This window comes from Hetaerina americana, unplaced genomic scaffold (genome assembly GCF_022747635.1).
Source record: "Hetaerina americana unplaced genomic scaffold, ioHetAmer1.1.p SCAF_1, whole genome shotgun sequence".
Classification (NCBI taxonomy): Eukaryota; Metazoa; Arthropoda; class Insecta; order Odonata; family Calopterygidae; genus Hetaerina; species Hetaerina americana.
The window spans coordinates 40,979,869-41,002,348 of record NW_027286069.1 but is presented as its reverse complement, the minus strand read 5'-3'; the positions used below and the strand labels follow the sequence as shown (position 1 = coordinate 41,002,348).

Genomic DNA, 22,480 nt, shown 5'->3' with positions numbered 1-22,480 from the left:
GGGAAAAGGTAAAATTTGATGTTGGCAATTTTCTTGGTAAAAATGATATGTTAATCAAATTAATTCTCACTGCATGAATTTAGTCAAATCATGAAATATAATATAATGATATTACGTACATAATAGGTTCAATAATAAAACGGAAAAAAATTCGCTATTGCTTTTTCTGTTATGGTGAAGCAGTAAAGAATTAAGTAAAAATGGTAAGTGCAAGAACAATCCTAACTTAGTACAGCACGTTACGAGTATGTAATGTGCTATATATTATGTACGGTGAACAAGGACTTCATTTCGATCCTATAGAGACCAATACCAGTGCACAATCACAAGCGTAACTACGTCTGATGTTGCGACCCTCACTATCTATTAGTAGGAATTCAAAATATTACTTCTTTTGTATGGCTCGGAAACTTCGGTTGTTTATTCAAGAGAATAAGCGTATTTGAGTGATGTGGGTGTAGATAAGAATGATAAAGTTAAAAGCACGGAAAGAAAAACAAACTAAGTATTAATAGCAAATTTTAATACGTCAAATCTCTTCATTTGTAACCTTATGCATAGAGGAACATAAAGTTGCACGACATTACTTACGTTGATTATTCCCTCCAAATTTCATGAAAGAAGTTAAAACAGTTCCGTACACATATACGTAAGCCATCCAGTTAAGAGAATTTTTGTTTCTTCTCATTAAAAGCGAGCGAGGAAAAACACTTTAAAAGTACATTCATCTCCTGCAGTAATAAAGCTCTCGCCATTCTTTTCCAGCCATTCGTTTAGGCTAGAACGAAGCATAATAAATGCGGTATAATTTAACTTTCCCTTTTGCCCATAGCATTGGTGGTGCGCAATGGAATTCATGAGCCTAAATTGATCTCCCCATATTTAGCCTTCGCCTGCCTGTTAAAGAAAATTTATTAACTATATTGACCAACTATGTATTTTTGATAGAATTTGATCACATACTTCAAGGGATAATTTCATAACTCAGTTTCTCGTAAAATAATTTAGTTCATGGAGCGGACAGATTACTTTGTTACCATGGACTTCCGAAATTTTCGAAGGAACTGTATAAGAGCTATCGAGGAAACGTAATGACAACTGAAATCCGCGGAGGTTTTATGCAAACACATTCCCAGATTCTTTGGCCACGAGATGGCGCTCGGGAGCTATTTCACCCGCCTACAAAGAAATGGATGAGTACTCAACAGGAAATAATAGTAGGGAAAGCAATAGTATAATATCGAAAAGGGTAAGCCCAGGGAGTTAAAAGGTGCGCATAGGCAGAAGAAGGAAATTAACCACATTAGCCAAATACACATGCACTCGTAAACCAGCAAATTAATGAATATGAATTACAAAATTCAGCTGTATAAATAATTGATTTTCATCTCGAAAGCAGTGCAGCAATGCAGTAATGCAAAAATCGTTTCATCGCTAGGGTTTTAGATGAGGTTGTAAAGAGGCATCACTCACTGTAGAAGCAATACATATTCCTCCGTTCAATTATCTAACGCTGTGCTCACCATAATAACGCGCCGCTCAGAAATAAAAAATGCGGGTGAAATTGATGTACTCGTATGTATAGAGTTTTTATTAGTCACCATGTCATGTTGGAATTGCCGCAATAATTCCTTCCTCGTAAGTATTTTTCAACTACGTAATTGTTCCTACAATTATCTATATTCTTTTGTACAAGTATGTTCGCTTTAACTCAAAAAAGATGTTCTTATAATTGGAATTAGGTAAGCATTTTACAGTTTTGGCTTTTCAATTTTAATGCTTAAATAAGATAACGTTTTTGCCCCAGAGGTTTGATAAAATAAAAAACTTGACATATATAATGAAAAAGTTGTAGAATTTTTGTAATTTCGTTATAAAGTATTTAAAATGCAAACACACCTCTATGCGTTTACATTTATGCATAAAAAATAGAGCATCTGAATCAGCTTTCTTTTTAACCTTCGTAATGGAAAAATATATATCATTCTTCCAGTTTCTATTGTTCAAAATAAAGGATTTCCATGGTGCTTACTCTAGTTTTTTCCAAATGAATCATAGGAATGGACGATAGTATCAACGTGGAAGAACTGAAACTCACTAATAAATACTCTAATTATCTGCTAACTCACATGTTACATTGGAAGTCCTTTCATAAAAAATGTCATTTTTATTATAAATGCAATGGATTTGAATTCGTTACAGGTTAAAATTTCACCATTAAAACTGGATAAAATTAAATGCTTTATGAGACTGTTATTGGAGAGTAGGTTCGTACTCGTGTTTCTTTTCAGAACATTGAGGTATGCCACGCTGAATACGCACAATACAGATGAATGAAGGCCTATTATTCTACAAAGCCTCCAAAATTTTAACAGTCCATCACTGATTTTAAAATGAGTGTGGTTATATGTCAACTGACAATATATTAAAGCATTCATTATACCCATGTGTTAGTACTCTGGGATTTCAAACGTTTCAATCAGGATAGCAGTCGGTTTGTTCAGGTTGGAATTCTGGATTTTTGAACTTCGTATTTTTTTGTCCGTCAAGTTACTTTCAAATCACGATTTCTGCATTATTTGCCTCATTATGATAAAATTGCTCGTAGATGCAATTACGCCTTATGCCCGTGGATTGGCAGGTGGCTGCCAATCCACGGGCATATCCTGAAATTTTACTTCCGCTTAAGTCCGCGATCTTCGTACCAGGTAATAGTTCTTTGCACCTTCGGGCTCTACCTGGTGGATAACGATTATAAAGAATAAATCAAATGTTTTCTTTTCCACACGGTTAAAAAATTATAGTTTCGTTACAACACCAACCGTGGTTTCAACGTTACAACGCCTGCATCAAGAGTCGATCTCTCGACGTTCGCACATTGACTTTGTAACGCTGAAACCATGGCATGTTAAACCTTTGTGGAAAAGCACATAGTTCACATTCAGCAGTTTTTGTTAATATGAAACTCTTTCTCTTGCAAAACTCCTTTCTCCATTTACTCGCCACTGAAATTCAATCATCCAGGTTAACCCACCGTATAATCATTATAAGAACCTTCTAAACTCTATTTGATCTTAACGATAGAATGTCTTCTTCTTCACTCAGATTGCCTGTCGGCATATGTGCCACCTTAGAACTTCATTTGTTTTCACTGCTTATTTTTTCTCCAATGAGTAACATTTCATCAATTATCAATTATTTATTCACTAACCTTCGTTCACTTATCTTCTTTTTGTACTACGTCGGCCCCAGGTTATCTGCCTCTCACCTTTATGTAATATACGCTGTTGCGATTGCTCTAGCAGTGCCCGCTGAGAACTGTTGAAGACAGATGTGTTTCGTAAAAGATAGGTCACGACTTTCAGAATAAACTTTTTACATTTAGATCCATACACTTGTCCTTTGAGGAGAGTTTTGAGTGCCGAGTGGAGGGTTTTGAAAGGGAAGGATGTGATAGAAAGAAATACCTGTTTTTTGTGGATGTTGTCCCTTGAAGTTTATTGCAATGTCTAATTTTTACGCTCAATCAGAACTTTCAGCCAGCAGTTTTTAATAAATCAAAAGAGAGATGGTACTTTTTTCCACACTTTATTTTACAAGTCGACCGGTTTCGTCGCATAGGCGACATCATCAGGTGGTGATGTCGCCTATGCGACGAAACCGGTCGACTTGTAAAATAAAGTGTGGAAAAAAGTACCATCTCTCTTTTGATTTATTAGAATGGATTTCCACAAAGTGAAGCCTGAAACCATCGAGTTTAGCAGTTTTTAAATAATAACCACCGACTATTCCCTTTCTCTTGGACCCTTAGCAATAGGATGTACGTAATCATGGCGAATTGCGTAAATAAATCCTTCGGCGTGTGTCTTTGGTAGGTGTTTTCAAGATCGCATTATAATATCAGAAATGCTTTCGATTTCGAATAGCAAGTGCTTCGCAAAATGCCCCGAAGTACAATAAAAAGACCTCCAAGTCCAGTGCTTCGTTTTATTTAAACATTCTTAATAGAAACTTGAGTAGATTAAAATGATATCAAATCGCTGGTGTATACTAAGCATCTGGACTGGCAGAAATGCGCAGCAATAAGAGAAAAAGCGTAATAACACCATTAACTTGATTCATCTTTGGTTAGGTTTTGCCTTAGGTGGGTACCTGCCTAATCTCGTCGAGATATCAGATTATGTAGATATATGCTCTGAGTGACTGAGTATCTCGGTTTTCAATACAGTAAATGCATTATAAACTCTATTTCACGAAAGAATGTATGTAGGTATTATGATGACAGTTTAAACATATTACAATTTTATAACTCCACTGAAGAGTAGTTTTAATTTAGTCGTTTGTAACTAGAAATAAACATATAACTCCATGGTAGTCATATAAAGTTCTGCCAGTTGACTTGATCATGCTAGTTACAACATATATACGTAACATATTGGATATCCGACCCGAACGACAATTTAGAGATACGATTTTTGAATCTCGGTCAAGGCAGGCAGTTTTTTTGACGTGGAATCTTCCCTCATGAAACTTAAACGTGAACATAATTAAATTCATTTGGCAGCTGTCTGCTGCAAATAATGCACCCAAACCTAGACTGCTTCCGGTGTAGTACCTCTACGTGACGGATTTTTACATGCTAGTTTTTCATTTTATGCCTTCGTGGGATTAAGTGAGGATAAAGATAAATTGTACAACATTCCAAGTGATAGGAATTGTTTCGGAACAGACTCAACTCAAGTAGCGAGGCGTGGTGAAGCTTAGGCCGTGCAGAAAATGTTGATCGTATAGTAACACATCTATCCAAGTTTAATATTTGAACTCACAGTTAACACATTATTCATTACATCATTTTTATATCTCCTTAGAAGCTAACTATTGTGAAGCAAAAATACAAAATGAGCTAGGTAATATAATAGGCATACAAGTGGCATTAATTATCTTCGGTATATCACACGCAACATACCGTGGCTATTTCTTCTGAATGTCTGTCAGAGTATTCAAGAAAATAATTTACGGTGACTCCTAATTGACAGAATATGTTAATTTAATTTATGACAGAATGCCTAATTACTGAGGACTTCATTTTTATTGAAATTGCGTTGGTTTTATTGGCCTTAACTTTTCGTGAAATTGCTTAGGTGCTGTTCGTTGCCCTTGAAAATACTGAAAAGAGCTTTTATCGTTATGCCCTTAGAATGCCGAAAAATAAATGAAAATGAACTCGCCAAATTATCACAGGTTTATGAAAACAAAAAGCTAATGGCGTTCTCAGATAAAATAAGTAAACCTTCCATGCTCCGTTTTTATTACTGTATTATCAAAATTTGATAAAATTGTAGGTATATGACTGTAGACTAGGGATTAGTGCAATAAATACGTGCATATGCAGAAACCTAATTTTATCTAAAAGCGTTATTTACTCGAATGGCACCGTTAGCCATAAAATAATACCCCATTAGTTATTCGGAAAGAAATTCATGTGGAAAACGCTCGACAGATTAGGCACAATTATATTATCGTTATCACTTCTTGGAAGGAAAAATTAAAATAGTTCCGAATTCGGAAAGTGTGCAAGAGAGGCAGAGTTATCTCTTGGAAACTCTCTTCGTAATATTTTTAGTTCATTAGTTATAATGAAATGCTAATATATTTCTTTAAATTACCTATCGGACTTTGTACGATGCCTTCGGAATTGGATGGACTCTCAAATAGCATTAAATCTTGAATACTCCACCTCTATGTGATATGAATATGCATACATACATATATACATATATACATATATACATATATACATATATATATATATATATATATATATATATATATATATATATATATATATATATATATAGATAATTTATGGTTGTAACTATGGTATTTCACAGTTTATCATCACGGTTTTAAGCAACTAAACTTTCGCAAAAATATGAGAAATTTAAAGCAATTTTTCTATAAATTAGCTAGTCCAATAACAATAATAAAATCAAGAATGCGCTACATGGAATTACTGTCACCTTCTCGAAGTGAGAATCTGTAGGCACAACCTATGGCGTTCCAATCTTGTTTAACTTTTTATGCCCCCTTGGACGAAAAAAGAACAAGATAGAGATAGAGGGTATGAGAATCTGTTTAATCAAGCTCCGACATTCCAAACTTGCTGAACTTTCTGCGCTCCCATCTTCGAGAAGACAACTGGAGAGGTAAGAAAGAGAGAATGAGAAACTTCACTTTGCGGAGAAGACCCTCAGTTTTCCTCACCCCTTGTTTCGGAGTAAGGGGGAGAGTAAAGGAAACATTTCCATCGCCTTAGCACACTGGCCGCACACCATTTCTCTCTCCTTCGTATTCTCCCTTTCTCTCCCGCCCCTTTCCCACTCTCTCTCTCGTACACGTTTTTTTTATCGCCACTATTATTCCGCGCACTCGGCTCAGCTCGCCGCCGCTCCACGTCCCCCTTCCCCCTCTCATTCCCTTCTCCCCTCGTCCATCACAACCCACCCAGCTTCCCTCCAATTGGCCACCTCCCCGCCTTGGCACCTGCTCTGCTCCTCCCCCTCCGATCCATCCCCGCCGTTCCCATTTGATATCTCCCCGACTCTCCCTCCCTCCTCGATCCCCCCCGCCGCTCTCCCTAACCGTTGTATTTCCTTGCCGTTCGCGGCCAACCCTCCCCTTTTCCCGCCGATTCCATCCCTTCCACATCACACGCTCCGCGCAAGGCCCTCCAAAGAACCCTCCCCATTGGCTGGATCCGCTCTCCGAGCAGGGGTGGGGAAAGGAGGGTGCCGTTGGCGGGGGAGGGAGTGAGAGAGAGCAAGATACAGTGTAAGAGAGGAGAAAAAAAGGAAGCGGCAGGTTTGTGTGTGAGACTTAGCGAAGGAGAAAAAAAGTGAAAAGCTCACTCGCGCTCTCTCTCTCTTGCCGCAGCATTCGGGGCCTGGCCTATTTGACTCCGCCCAGTCGTGATTTGATTGGAGAATAGGGGGCGCGTCCTGTGGACGGAATCTACAACACGCACGCATTCTCTATCCTTCTTTCATTCCCTCTTTCTCTCTCTCTCCCTCGCCCGAATGTAGAACCTCCTCCGACCCTCTCCCTTATTCACAGACTACCCTCATCTCCCCCCTCTCTCGCCTTTCCATTCCCCTCCGCTGCAAAACAGAGCCTCCGCTGTCCTTTTATTCTCGTTCTCCTCCCTCCCTCACGTTCCCCTCCGCTCCCTCTCCACCGGTTCTCTCGCACCCTGCAAGCCGGCCTCGCTGCCTCATTGATACGCTCGGGTGGGGTGGAGAAGGAACAGCTTACACCGAGAGGCACGAGCAGCGTGTTTGAAAGGGGGAAAACGGAGAGAGAAGTTTTCGGTGTGTTGTGTCCGTGTGTGTGTACTTGTGCACGTGAATAGAGGGGGTTGGCCGCCTCCTTTCGAAGGAGGGGGAAGGTTGAAAAAAATATTTCTACCGGACGCTCCGTAGATTCCTCCCCACCCCTTTCCCATTTTCACCTCCACCCGTGTGTGATCCGTGTTGGTGATGTTTTTCCATTAAATCATACAACCACATGCGTGCAACACCGTGTAGAGATCCATTGCCCGGGGGAAATTGTTGTTCCTCGCCGGCCGGACGAGCGCCCTTTCACGGATGCGTGGCTCGTTTGTTATGACTGACTCTCTCCCGCTCCTTCCCGCCGTCGTGCACTGTTCTCCGCCGCCGACGCATCCAGCAGTCCCGGGTTCGATCGATAGGCGTGGCCATAACTGAGCACCGCATCGGATCAAGTCGCCCGGCTCCTCGCCACTGCGCTCTTCAAGCTTTGCCTGGAAGAGGAGAGGAACTCAGGGTAACTTTTTACTTCTGTGGGGGAGTTGCGAGTCGGCGGTTTCGTTCGTCGCCGCTTAGTGAAGTTTCCGACTCCTAGCCCCTGGCTGACCGGCGCCTCTTTCCCGATTCCATTTCTTCTTCCCCGTTTCCCTGTGGGAAATATAGAAATATTCTTCCCCTAGTCTCGTCTTGGAACTGAGTGGACTGTCTGTCGACCACCAACCCTAACAAACACACGTATCCCATCTCGCGAGTGAGCGCCGGCGCGAGCGTTGGGAGAAAAAAAAAGAGGAGGAAGTGTGAAGTTTTTTTTCGGTGTTCACTTAAGCAGCCAAAATTCGGGTCAAAAACAGAGAACCTGTTCCCCTCTACCAGATGGACAGTGACGACATGGACGGAGGGGGGGGACTGGTGAGTTGACGAATGTTTTTTTCATTCTTTGTTGTTATTATTATTTGTCCTATCTCGCATGGATTCTACTCTTCGTCCTCGCTCATTCACATCTCCCGGGATTCATCCTGAATCTTTTTTTCTAATTTGATTGTTGGGTTTTTTCTCTTAGTAATTATTTTCCCGTGTGTTACCTGTTCTGGGTCTCAGGAAAGTGGCTAGCTTGCTTGCTTGGTGACGGAGCACGTGCTTCTCTGCGTACCTATACTCGAGCGTCAGGACGCTTCAGACACGTGGAGTTAAAGTCGCCCGCCAACTACCTCTCCGCCTCCGTCGCGTATTACAATTTCTTGTGTTCCGGATGCATGTGCAGCCAGATAGGACCATACAGTCCATAACGAGTCGCGATTTTTTATGTGGCATTTTCCAGATAACTACGAAGCGCCTCCCCTTTCCCCAAACAACAGTACCACCGGACTGGCGCTCTCGTAACTCATTACTCACGCAATGAATTCAAGATTACATTTTTTTCAATGCATTGCCTCCCCGAAAGTTTTTCAAGTCGAGATAAGGATTCCACTAACAAAAAACAGGTAGCCGGCTGATAAAAATGCGTAACTAAGCTTGCAAAAGTATGTAATATCTACCGCTACAAAGTTTTACTAGTGGAGAGATTAGATTGTTGTAAGCTTCATTACTAAATACATTTCATGCGCTTGAGGACACGCACAGTAGGTCTGCAGTAATAGTGGCGTATACATATGTACCCATAGTTTTTACACCACAGACCGCCGGCATGTGGCATTAGTAGTTATAATTCCATCCTTAAATACAGTATTTTTTAGGCTGTTAGGATTTGTTTTATGAAGAGTCACAAAATGGAAACCAAGATGAAATGGCTAATCACAAATGATGGGATATTTTAACTTTTGTAATGATCCCTAATTACTCACACGAAGGAGAATCGAGTGTGTATTTAAATTCATTACACTTCCCTGCGAACAGCCGCATGGACTGGTGGGCGAGGGCTGTTAGGCCATTAGCAATTTGTGAGGCTCCCATTTCTTTATTTCGGTATTTTATCGTCTGTAGATGAAGTTTTATTATTATTATTATATCGTCTGTAGATTAAGATTTATTATTTATTCAGTTTCAGAAGCAACCTATTATGATCACGCTCCTTTGAAAAGCATCTTAGAACGGCCAATGTCTTGCTCTTACCTCCGGTTGTATTAGTACAGTTAGTGTATCCATAAGTTATTCGTGATTTTTCATAAATTTCTTCAACATTTCATGGGGAAACAGTGATAGTGTTCACATCTAAAGCGACAGAAAAATAATGCTAAATGATTCCCTTCAAACCCAGCTCTCCTTGGCTGCTCAATATGTTGACGATTGAAGTTAGCTTAAGAGAGGGGCACTCGCGGCGAGAATTCGCCGGCCATTCACGACGTCAACTGCCGATGCGGGCTGACTCCAACGACCGCGCTTCGCTCATTGTCGCTTTTTGTTTCTTTATCTATACCACTTCTTCAAGGCGTTCATTGATTGAATCACAAGTTATTATTTCGCTTAGTTGACTTTTAATGTATTTTGAATTTGAGTGTGTATTTATGTGAATTGTGTGCGGTGAGTTTTATTTTTATAATTTGTAAGTGAAGTAGGTATCGCCGCCATAGTGATTGAATTTTCAGCGCTTATGAAATATCAACCCGTAAAAAAATTGTAATTAAGATAATTACGGTGCAATGTGCCTGGGCTAGATCCGGATACATATGGCCATCGCGTCTGCAAGGAACCGCACTGATGCCTTTTAATAGTATTTTTAGCACTCATGCATTTTAATAGGATATCACGGGATATGCGAGGTTTTGGTGTAGTTTGGACAGTTATCACGGAATTTAAATGTTCGAAGAGAGTAAAGGAAAGACAACGTAAATTTAAAATGATCATTCAGATTGCTCATGTTTCGAATAATCGACAGTCGTCACAATTCTGACCGAAAACTTACATCACGTACTATGCCTACCAGACGGAGACTACTGATCGATGAAATGCTGGGGCTCTCTCTTATTTGCCTAGTAATCAAATTGGTTAATAGTGATCATAAGATTTGGTATTTTTGATTGCGAAATGATAAAATTGCTACTCTTTAAGCGCTACTTATATCTGATTGGCCTTGTATTTAATAACAGAAACACCTATTAATACTTTCGTCGATTTCCCTAATAATCACTACGCCCCCATATATACAAGATGCAATTTCGACTGTTTTGGTATATTATTTATAATGGTAAGAAATTTCTATGCACATGATTTTCGTAGTTGCAGGAAGTTTGATGCCGGGCTGATGTAATTTACCATGAAAGGCGGTTAAAACAAATCTCATCAGCGTTATGGGTTCAGGGCGGGATTTAACTCTTCAACTTCTAGTTAGCCGGTGAGCGCGGGTATCTGCTCGAGTAATGTTTGGCTCTAACATTTATTCTAGTTCCGGTGTACCTATATGATTTACTAGCTGCCACCTCATTTATTTTAAGAGATTGTGACGACTTCCCGATCACTTTTTTTATTGTTGTACTGTGCTTTTTTTCTCTCTCTGCTTGCTCTAAGATTAAATTGCCTCGTGATGCTTGCTAGTCAGCCCAGGTTTGCACGGAATATTTTATGAATATTTAATGACTGGCTTTGGATATTTTGTTTTCAATATTTGCGATTGAATGTTTACATCATTAGGTCAATAGAGGTTCTCAATGTTAGAATGGAAAGGTATGCAGAAGTTGCAAAATAATGTAAGTTAGGCAAGATAGAGACCACTAAAAATTATTCTATCGCTTTCATCAAGTAGAAATCACTTATTGGTACGAGTAAGGGTGATGCAAATACAAACAAGCTGCGTTTGTCCAACAACTAGGTGACATTTGAGCAAGTGCTTTTCAGTGCTTGCGTTATCCTTTAATTCCGCGCTTCTTTTGGCTAATTCATTCATTTGTGATTTGAGGCATTTGAAAAATGCTCTCTTTCTGCATCACGCGCATTGCGAGGTATTGTGTCGATAAACTTCATTTGCCTTGATGTCGAGGCGGGAAAATTTCAAGAATCCTGTCTTTTCAGAAAAGATATTATATGTAGGTATCCGTCGATAAGGGATCGAAGAAGGCTTAAATGTAAGGTCATGAGTTGGTTGCGTTCTGTGTGTACACGGCTGATAGTATAACAAATTTTGACGACTCTTATGGTCATCTCACCTTATTGAATGCAAAACAGTTGATGATGATCATATTGTAAAGTGAAATACGTATGCACTAGTGAGATACTACATTTAGTCAAGCATCATTCTCAAAGCCATTATTTCATTTGGCTTTCCTGGGCGCCAATCTACCGCTCATCGAATATTTTGGACGAGGAATCGGATTACATTGATCTCTTCAATATCTATTTGTTATTGCTACGTGATTATATTATTCTTGATGAAATGATATTTAAATTACGATTTTCTGAGCAAATTTAAAGCTAACCAAGGAGATGTTTTGTTTGAGCCTAATTCCATTTTTTGGCGCGATTTTTGTAAACTTCCAGGAGAACTGTCTTGTCTGTATTAGATGTCTAAAACTATTTCGTATTTTTAGAGAATAATGACGAATTTATTGAGACTCAAATCGTATTGGTTTTTTTCTAGTATATTTTATCGCAGTTTTCGAGGCTTATGTCAATTTTTCTAATGTTAATATGTAGAGTAGAGCCTCTGTGGACTTCGCCATTCAGCGAATGGAACACCTGTAATTGTCACCGAAGGTGAATCTTCCTAATTAATTTTAAAAGCTTTTTTGTTAAGAAAAATAGTAAAAACAAACGTTAAATTAATTAAGGTTTTGAACCGATCTAATCAGCATCTCATGTGCCAATGTTTTGCGCATTATTTCCTAAAGTCATCTGCCTGTCTGATGGTGTGCAGACAATTTTCTCATGCTTAAACGCGTCCGTGAGTAAGTTCTGTTGACATTTCATAAACCAGATAATTCATTGATGTTTATGTTTTTATTACTTTTTCCCCAATTTTTATTTATTATTTTGTTCCACAACTCGTAGTGACTCCATGCAAAGGCTCTCGGAAGAATTATTGTTTTTAAACTATGGAAAACATTGCCGTAGAAAAGTAGGCCTGAAGTTATTGTTTGTAATTAAAAATCCTTTTTCCGACAACTTTCCACATCTTAATGCTGTAGCCATTAATGAAAAGTGCATGTTTATCGAAGCATAAGTAATACGTGCAGACGAATTTCAGAACTGTAAACATAAATGTTGTCAACGTGTTCGGAAAAACTAGAGTAGTGGCATAATCATAAACACCCTTTCAGTAACTAATTTGAGTTGAGAAAATATTTCTTCATCATCTTGCTGCATCTCAACCTACAAGCCGATTCAAGGGTGTGCGGCAGGGGTTGTTAGGTTACTAGCCAATATTAATTTGATTATTTGGATATAATTAGTATTCTGTACAATTTTATTTTCGTATAGTTATGATTGCGTTACGTATTATACCCCGTTATTGTTGCCACGAATTTTGCGAGGTGATTCCTCAAATCGATCTTCTTCCTAGCCAATTACACCCAAACTTTCGCCGTTTCGTCTGCCAATGCCATGCGGGACAATAATCAATGCGTCCGAATTAAAGTTAACCTCGATTGATTTTCATGTGTGTAATATTTCATGCAATCTATGCACTTCTAATGACTCCCGACCCAGGATTCAGTTTTTAGCGTAAAATGCGCGTGATAATGTTTATGTTTTTCTTCTACATCTACCTCCACTTAATACCTTGCAAGCCACCTCAAAGTCGTGTGGCGGGGGGGGGGGGCTATTAGGGGACCACTCGTAATGAAAAAATTCGTATGCAAAAGCCAAAAATGTATACAATCCACAAACAACACATGATAGGCATTCATTCAAAAACCCTTACAACCCACCCCCATGCAAACACTCTTCTTTTCGGCCCAAGTCGAATATGAGCAGCCGTTTTTCTTTTTTAAACTGTATCTGCTTTTTAAATTATATATCATCGAATTGTACATCGGATTGCATTTACTTTCATGGGAGTCGAAATCTGCTCGCCGCCCCACGAAGTGATCACCTCCCGCTCGCTCTATCCTCGCGGCTCTCTCCTTTTTTCCCCTTTTAACGTTTGGATATTACATAGCAAGTGTCCAGAGACAATGCGGCCCACTCCTATCACTTTTATCTCTTCTCCTCGATAGTTGTTAACCAAGACAGGAAAAACTACTGCTAATGTAATTGGCCCACAAAGATTGATTGCTGAGCTGAAAAACTGATTACTGTACGCGGTGAGCCCCTCTTGCGACTGTTTTTATTGAGCCGTTACCTAGCTTTACTGCCATTTCCATTTGATGTTGAAATTTAAGATGGAGAAACGGGCCTCTGGGGTGGATTAAAGAGTTCCAGGAAAGTTTCAATGATGTGGATGGTGTAGAAGGTGGATAGTGTTTTCAGGTATCCGCGTTTGAAATAAACCACACGTATCATACGTTTACCCGTGGATTCGGACTATTTGGTATTACGAGGAAACAAATATGCTTAAAGTTTGATATTCAATACCGTAACTCTTCGATAAATCAATACCAACTATTTAATTGCCTAAAGAATCGTGACTTCTGAGTTACCATTCCATTAATCAGCTTCACCCTTTTAAATATGGCTAACAAAATTTAGGGTTGATGTCCTAACACTTGTTCCTACACGCTTGCCCACCAGCGGAAAAAGCCTCGACCAAAGATTCGTGGTACCGATTTTGAATTAGGATGTCTGATGTTTTGCTTTAGTATAGAATAACAGATATACCTTAACTATGATCTGCGAAATCTTAAAAATTCACGATATTGTTTCGGAAAACGATGTCAAATGAAAGTGGGAAATAATATTAAATTACAAATGATTGTGTTAAATGGTGAATGGCATTAAATGAAATAAATGGCATTCATAGTTAAAACTATGGCAGTGCGGTATCCTTAATTATTGGCTTTGACATAAGGAATGTAACAGGAATAGACTTGTTCTTCTAGGTTTCGCTCACACGCAGGATTCTGATGCCTATTCATAATGAAGGAAAAATACCGAAATAAGATTCTAATGAGTGTGAAAATATTTCCGTAGTCCTTTCTTCTCAAATTTTAGAGTGTATTTTCTCCAATGATCGATTTAATAAGTGGTTCATCTGTATTTGGATGAATATTACCTAATACTTCGTTAATTTTACTTCCGATTTTCAATATAATTAGAGTGTTTATTAACTTATCCTTCCGAACTCATATGTTCTGTTATTTATCATGGAATGAAATACTTATTGGTCAAGATGTTTATTTTCCTGTAGGACTAACGCATTAAATAGACCTCTCAATGTCTGCTGCGAGTGCAAGCGCATTTGGAAATGTGTTAGAAATAAGGGAGAGACTAAATTAAAAGTAAGAACCTTAGAGATGATAGTATCAAGAGTTACTTGATCGAAACAGGGGCTTTAAATGTATTAGTTCTTTAATATTTTCTTTGCATTTACGAGGGTCATCCGGAAAGTAGTGCCCGTTCGTGAAATAAAGACACAAAAGTAAATATTAACAAACATAAAAAATTTTATTTGAAAGAGGATACTTTAAACTACTTCTCAACATAATCTCCAAGCAAATTAAGGCATTTGTCATAACGTGTGACAAGTTTCTGTATTCCTGCTGCATAGTCCTTCGCCGCCAGCTCATTGAGATACGCGAGGGACCCATCTTGCACAAATTTTTGCATAATGCAGATGGTGTTTAACAATTTCATGAACAATTGTTCGAGAAACATTGGGAAAATGCTCACAGATGTCATCAATTGTGACGCGCCGATCGTTCCTCACGAATTCGTCAACTGAGCTCACCAGTTGGTCTGTAATGACAGACGGTCTCCCCGAACGCTCATCGTCGTGTGTGTTCCCCCTCCCCATGTTGAAGTTGCGACACCACCGCCGAACAGACGACTCGTCCATTACATTGTCTCCATACACCTCCTTTAATTGGCGATGAATATCACATGGGCGAACGTTTCTTGCATTGAGGAATTTAATCACTGCCCTCACTTCACAACTGGCGGCGTTCTCAATTTTTGTAAACATTGTAAACAATCACAGAAACAACACAGGTAATGCTAGCGTCACGCAACTTGGCTCAGAGAAGGCAGACAAGCCACTGAAGCTATCTGACCTCGTCCAGCGGCTACTCGCGTCGTCAGCACTTCATGCGGCACGAACGGGTACTACTTTCCGGATGACCCTCGTATATCATTTTTCCTAACGGAAACTATAAGTGTGACTCCGAATAATCGATTGAACTAGAGCATCTTACATTTTTAAAGTTTATTTAACCAAGTCTTTTTCATTAATAACTTATTACTCCGGTATGCAGTCATAATATTAAGAAATTTTAATTATATATTGATATTACTTGACGTATTTGGGGTACCCTAGTACCTTGAAGATATCAAAAATTAATGTTTTCTCGTTAAATATCTATATCCACATGCCTACTCTGAATGGGGTCTGGCAATTTCTAGCTAGAAATATTTAACCTTAAAATGGTTACCTAAACAAATTGTCACCCAAAACTCCATTTTGTAATGTCTTCCTTTACACCATCGACCCTGATATTAAACATCACCTCCCTCACTTGCTTGGAGTTGCTCACAAGGTATCCACTTGGCTGCGAAGGGGATAATGAATTCATACCTGGTTAGGAATCGCCCCCTTGCGTATATTTCTGCAATGGATTGCTAGATGTCACATTGCCACACGCCCTTGTGTCAGCTTTCGGGGTACTATGTAGATGTAGATGAATACTCTTACAATCGTTTAGCGATCCCACCGTTTTATCCCGAATTTATGTCCAAAATACTTTTGGATCTTCCTTTAAATCGTCACAAAATGTTGCGATTAGACTCTTGTAGTACGAAACCTAATGCTCATTTGTGTTATCTGAGAGTTTATATTTGTCCATTATAAAATTCTTACCAAGCAGCTCTTTTTTTCCTGTACAACGTAACGAGTAAATGTGAGGTTCTGTCTGCCATCGCTCAGAATTTATTTATTTGGGATTGGTCCAAAAACAGCAATAATTTATAACTTCTTTAGTTTAGTATATAGCGTATTTTTCTCTTTGCGGTTGAAACTCTGTGATATACTGATGCACCATTGCATGGTGATCTGTTAAAAGTTATCGAAGAAGTTAATTTATTCAAAGTTAACTTTAGGAGTAATGAATATCTTGCTTTTCGGTTTGATTCACTTCTTCGTATCTTAGCCATCTATCACAGACTTTGTCACTTAAATCCTTGTTAACAACACTAAGTTAATTCTCGCTTTTTGGCATTCGTGCGAAATAAGTATGATTTACTATTATTTTCGCACGTATGTACGCTCGCAGTTTGGTGTGAATAATGTATTTTAATGATTTTAATAGGCAGAAATGTGTAGGAATCGCAGTTTCAAATCGGTTTTAAAGCTATGTCAATCCCAAAAAGTATTTCATAGGTGTTATTCAACGCAAATTATTTTGTTGCGAGGATTTTTTGCAACAGGTAATTAGTACGTACGTTTATTAGTATTGATCTTTCTCTTTGATCAATCTGGATATGGTTCGCCAAAGTCATCAAATCATTTGTATTTTCATTATAAACGCGCGGTCGATTCCGACCCCTGGCTTGGTTGGCATAATTTATCGTAAATGGTTTGATTGAATGAAGTAGTTCTCAGTTATGTCATCAGATTATTTTTTCATTATAATTATTTTATCAATATTTCAATTTTTCTTTATCTTTATGGTTATTTAATTGTAAAAATATCTTTACTTAGATGTCACAGTAGATACAGTCGTTATGTAGTATTCTCATCAAAGGTAAACTTTTTGTCTTTCATATAACATTTGATCATTAGGTATTATTAACCAAAGGTTGTTACTTCACTGCTTGCAACAGCCTCTTCTACTCATGCCTTCTTGTGTATAATTATCACAGCGATCTAAATGTCAATTGATTGTGAATTGCAAACTCAATCATTGGATTCGCAAATTAGTCGTGTTTCTATTTGAAGTAGTTATTAGAGTTACCTCTGCTGTTTCCAGGTATTGAATTGTTTTATGATGTGATAGAGTCAAAATGTTTGCTCACAATTTGAACAATATCACGAAAAGCTCCGGAATTCAAGGTGCCGCCAGTCGTACTTGAATGGATGGACCAGTTAGTTATCATTGACGCTAAATGCATGTTTCGATATCTAGAAATATTTCGCATTCATTATTTCCGATGAATGGTATTAATAGCGCAACTGATTTTGGGGTGCCATTTAATTTATATCTTCCTTTTCCTAGTACTATTTTTCGTACCTTACACCTGCTCTTATGAGAAATGGACAAAATATTACTTCATTAGGGCCGGTGGAGATCGAGTATTGCCAAGAGGAAGAGGTTATTAGGCAATTTTTCTGCCTTTTTTATTAAAAAATAATATTTACTCTTCCCTTAGATTCGATTTTTTCGAACCAGCCCAGCATAAATGGCGGAACGTTTTGACGTTGCGCTGCGACAAACTCTATTAAAAAGATTTCATATGGTGTTATTTTGTTCTTGTTAAGGGTGTGATTGCTGAGGAATGAGCGACGTAACTGGTGAAAATCCACTCCCGTCCCGTCTCAATTATCAAGGTTTAATTTAAGCCTTCTCGCGTTGTCTTCATCGTTCTATATTTCATTTATCGCTCCATGAGGGTATGGCATATCCACACGCTCTGGGGTCTCAGGAAATATTTCGCTTTGGGGCATTCCGCGTTGATTTTTGTTTGTGCAGGGGATTGTGCTTTGCAGGGTCTTACTCTGTAGAGGAAAAAGGGTTTCGCGATGGCATTCACAAGGAAGCAGAAGCCTCCTCATCAGGTCTCTCTCCCATATCAGCCAATAATTTTTAAGTTTGTCTCTTTAAGGGACGGGTTTTTCCACGCTTCTTTCAACCGGGTTCGGCGGATAGTGCGGGGGAGGGGGGAAGTAGGGAAGTTTGGCATCCATTACTGAGGAAGTTCCTTCCGCACCCTCCGTTCACTCCCCAATACACCTCCCTCGGGTTTAAACTCCACCCTGCCGAGATAAGGAAGGTTCGGGGTACAAGGGAGGGGCGAGTACTCCAAGGGGAACTCTTGGAGTTCAATCGCTTGCAGCTATTTTTTGAAGGGTGTGGGTGGTTGGCCTCGAGGGTGCGACTGGAATGGCAAGGGGGTGGGGAGGACTGTGAATACCGGTGTCATGTCCTTCCCTCTCTCGGAAGGACACTTAGTCAAGAGGTAGGATTCGGAGGGATGTGTCTATTGTTTACCGTGCCAAGCCAATGGGGCCTGCAGGGAAAAGGTAGCCTCTCGACCCAGGGTGCTTATCCATAAAAAGCCTCCCAAATTGGCCATGGTTGAGATTGGGGGATCCTGGGGTTGAATTTGGAGATAGGGTGTGGTGCGGACTAAGTGGTTCAAGATATAGCCAGGTAAGAGATTCGTGTAGGGTCTAGAAAAGTGATGGTACGGTTTTCTTCTGAATATGGCTTAGCTTTGCGGAATCTTTATCGAATCCGTCAATTCGTAAGTGGTCTTGAGTTTTCAAAAATCACGGTTTAATCATCAAGAATTTTATTTATCTAATTATTTGATACCCAGGAGCCATAGCTAGATTTAACATTTGGTTTTTAACGAGATATAAGAACAACTATCAGGGGAAAATCCCCGTTCCACGGAGGTGGGGATCGAACCCGTGACACCCGTTCTGCCATCACCGAAACCACCGTGGCCATGCCGACAGAAGAAGATCTATGTGTAAAAAAAGGGGATATAACTCGTAGCTGTAGGATACTCTACTTTGCTCAAAAACTTGTCGCGATTTTTCTGTAGCCATGTCAGATTAAAAATGAACCGGTTTATCCTCATTAAATGAATGGTTATAATGCTCAGGTATTTGATTTCTTTGATTGAATTAGATTTCGTTTTTTTCATTTTCGTGGGAATGCACATATTCGTGTAGATTTCGGAAAGCAAGTCTGTCCAAAATACATATAAAACGCCTGCGGGTCTACAAAATGTCTGTCTTCACCATTCATTCGTTTATTGATGGAGTGGATCAACGTTTATCAAACGCGTGCAATATATTACTGATATTAATATCCACTTCATACGTATATTATATTCGGTCAAATTATATTCTGAGATTGTCTGTTAGTTGAGGAGACGTCTGGAACGTGATGAATGTCGTTCGCACTACCAACTAACTAAATTGGCAACCCTGGTTGAGTACCTACCTCCCCATTCCACTTTTCTTTGGGGGACATCGGCCTTTACTGCCTTCATCCTCCCTTCCCTTTCTTAGGCTTCCACTTTATCCGGAGACGTTGACTTGAGGATTTACAATGCATCGATGGCCTTCTGCTCGGGGATGTCCAATGCTTTTCCCCCGGATGGTTGGAAGCTTTCCGTTCCCTTCGGAAATTTTTATGCACAATAGATGTTATTGTTCTGAGGACGGATCTTTTCTATTTTATTGGGGGTATTGGAATGCTTTCCCGTTGGGATTGAGGGCGTACCTACATGTAGCCTCTTCGCTGGGAAGTGACTCTAAAGAATATATATTGAGGGTTTTCAATAACTTGTCAGCTAAGGTAGTTGAATCTTAGAAACTTTTTCGAGGCATCAAAAAATTTTTCCTTTTTTGCATGATATATAGACCAAGCATTTATTCATATTAGGAATACCAAGATGTGGCGTGTCTTTTGGTGGTCCCTAACACTCTCTTTAAAATGTTTCTAGAAATTAACCAAAGTATTGTTTGTCCGCGATTCAATGGGAGGTTGAGCACATTTCGGACAGGATTTCTTTTAGAATGAACATTATTTCGACATAAATACATCTTTTGCGGTTCTCTAGACAGGATTTGTGCATTTTCCCAGCATACTTACGGATGAACATCTTGGTGTTGTTCATCCGATAAACATCTTGGTGTTGTTCATCCGTGCGCGTGTGGGTTTCTCTTTATATGATTGGAGCGAGGATGAAAAAATTTATAATGCACATTTATATAGGTACGGATAGAATACTTAATTATATATTAAGTATAAGAAAAGTACAATACACAGTCATAACTAAATCGGACCAAAGCAACTGAATATTTTCATTTCAAGAGCAAAATTAAATGATTTATTCAAAATTGCCCATAACTGGATCATGTTTATGGACATGTACGTGTAATTTTGTTTATGTATATGAATGAATGTAGTTAATTTACTTTTTAGGAGGGGGTTTAGGGCTGGTGCCCTAAATCCCCTCCTCCCCCGCCATACGAGTATGCTTTCGCGGAGGTTTTCGGGGTATAATTACATCAGTTAGATGTAGCAAATATTTGTTCTTTCCCCGGAAATTCAAGAATCATAATGGTAAGAAATCAAGTCAATATAAAAATAGTAAAGAAATTCGATTTACAGGTTAGTATAAGATTAAACGCTGCGCAGACAAAAGGTATATTCATAGGTACATGTACATTGTACGTTAATTACTAGTGGATGTATTCCCATGTGTATATGTTCAAATGGTTTTTGCATTCATATATACGCCTCTATGGGTGTGGATTGGTATGAATTCGTTAGTTTTGATGGCGCTTAATGTTTCTCGGTCGGTGACCTAAGATCCCCGTCACACACCCTTACGGTGGCTTGTGGGGTATTGTTTGGCTGTAGATTCAGATTTTGCGGGAACAATGTTATAAATATGCGTCCATTTAAAAATCATGTAGATTATCGAAAAAAATATATAGCATCCCCCTTGTGCCCGCGATATCCGTGTTCTCCAATCGTACGAGGGAAAACTAACATTTGGAATCTATCCTCTCTACTATCTATCTCCCTGATTTTACTTGCGTAATACGATTCACATACTAAGTCGGGGTCTGTAATATGTCTTTAACATTCCCGGACAGGTGACCTGCCTCAAATCCACGCTGCTAATCTCACCCGTATTTCAACCCTTGGTTAACCAGTGGCTCCCGTCTTCATTCTTCCAATAGCGTAGTGACACTTCCACGCTGTTCACATAAACCTTTCAGAAACCCTTTTAATTTCCAATCATATTTTTAAGCGTAAAAAATATAAGGGTTATTTGGCGTCTTTTCGGTGCTCGTCATTTATGGTACAACCCTTATCCGCGCCCTTTCCTTTTTTCTTATTTATTTTTTCAACTCTGCTGGTGTTACTGAGGGCGAAATTCTGTATATTATGCGTCAATCTATAACGTATAGAGCCAATAGTGGTGTAATACTTTTCATTTTATCCTTACTCTCTGTAATGAGCCGAGCAAAGCAAAATATTTATTAAAATGTGCAGTAAAAAACACAACAGTTACTGCCATGAAAGCAGGAAGGATGTACTATGGCTTCCTCTCCCGTGTCCCCTCGCTAATGGGTCGAATGCGACACTTAGTTTAGTTGTAGATGCTGTGATAGCGAAGTCAAATCCAATCCAGTCTTCTCTTCAGCAAAAGAAGATTCAAACTAAAAAAATCTAAAAACTGAAACATTTTCTTCTAAATCGTCGGATTGGAAACTTTTTTCTTCACATTTTTGTGAAGCTGGAACTGAAATGATATTCCTCCTATCCCGAATGTTAATTACGGGTTTTCATCCAATAATGATTATCTCTTCGTTGTTATCTTCTCCAATTTTGTATCAATTAGCGTCTTGCTCGTAGTCACAATAATTTATTTAAATAACCTTATGCACATTTTACGATACTTAAAAGTATTTGATGCGCTCATTATGAATTTTCATATTGGCGAGAGGGATCGCTGATCTTAGCCTCTGCCGTTAGTGCGATTTCACGGGAAAACTCAGGTCCAGGAATAGAACTTTATGAAAGTGTTCCGTACTAATGTACATATATTCCACTTTGAGTAAAATGTAATAATGGAGAGGCTGTGAGGGCACGAAAGCGGTCACTTATAACTTTGATATGATTCTACATTTGGAGCCAATATCTTGGTACTGAGGTTTCTCGTTACAGAGTCCAAAATTAATGGGAAAGTGCCGCGCTAGTGGAACTATGGAATTAAATATGACGCTCATGCGCCTTGGAAAAAATTTGTTTTTGAATCCAAAGTTCAGAGTACTCATTTCACTCCTCTGGATGGAAGATTTTGCAATCCGAAAGACGTCGCTCTTT

The 22,480-nt window shown here is 39.0% G+C and overlaps 1 protein-coding gene across 1 annotated transcript in view; it reads left to right on the top strand.

Moving 5' to 3' along the window:
• The first annotated feature begins 7,059 nt into the window (after nucleotides 1–7,059).
• LOC139697481 (trithorax group protein osa-like) overlaps nucleotides 7,060–22,480 on the top strand; it is a 477,855-nt gene continuing 462,434 nt past the window's right edge. Inside the window, exon 1 of the mRNA XM_071596207.1 lies at nucleotides 7,060–8,234. Coding sequence (XP_071452308.1) covers nucleotides 8,199–8,234 — 36 coding nt within the window. The 5' untranslated portion in view covers nucleotides 7,060–8,198. The remainder of the gene's footprint in view (nucleotides 8,235–22,480) is intronic.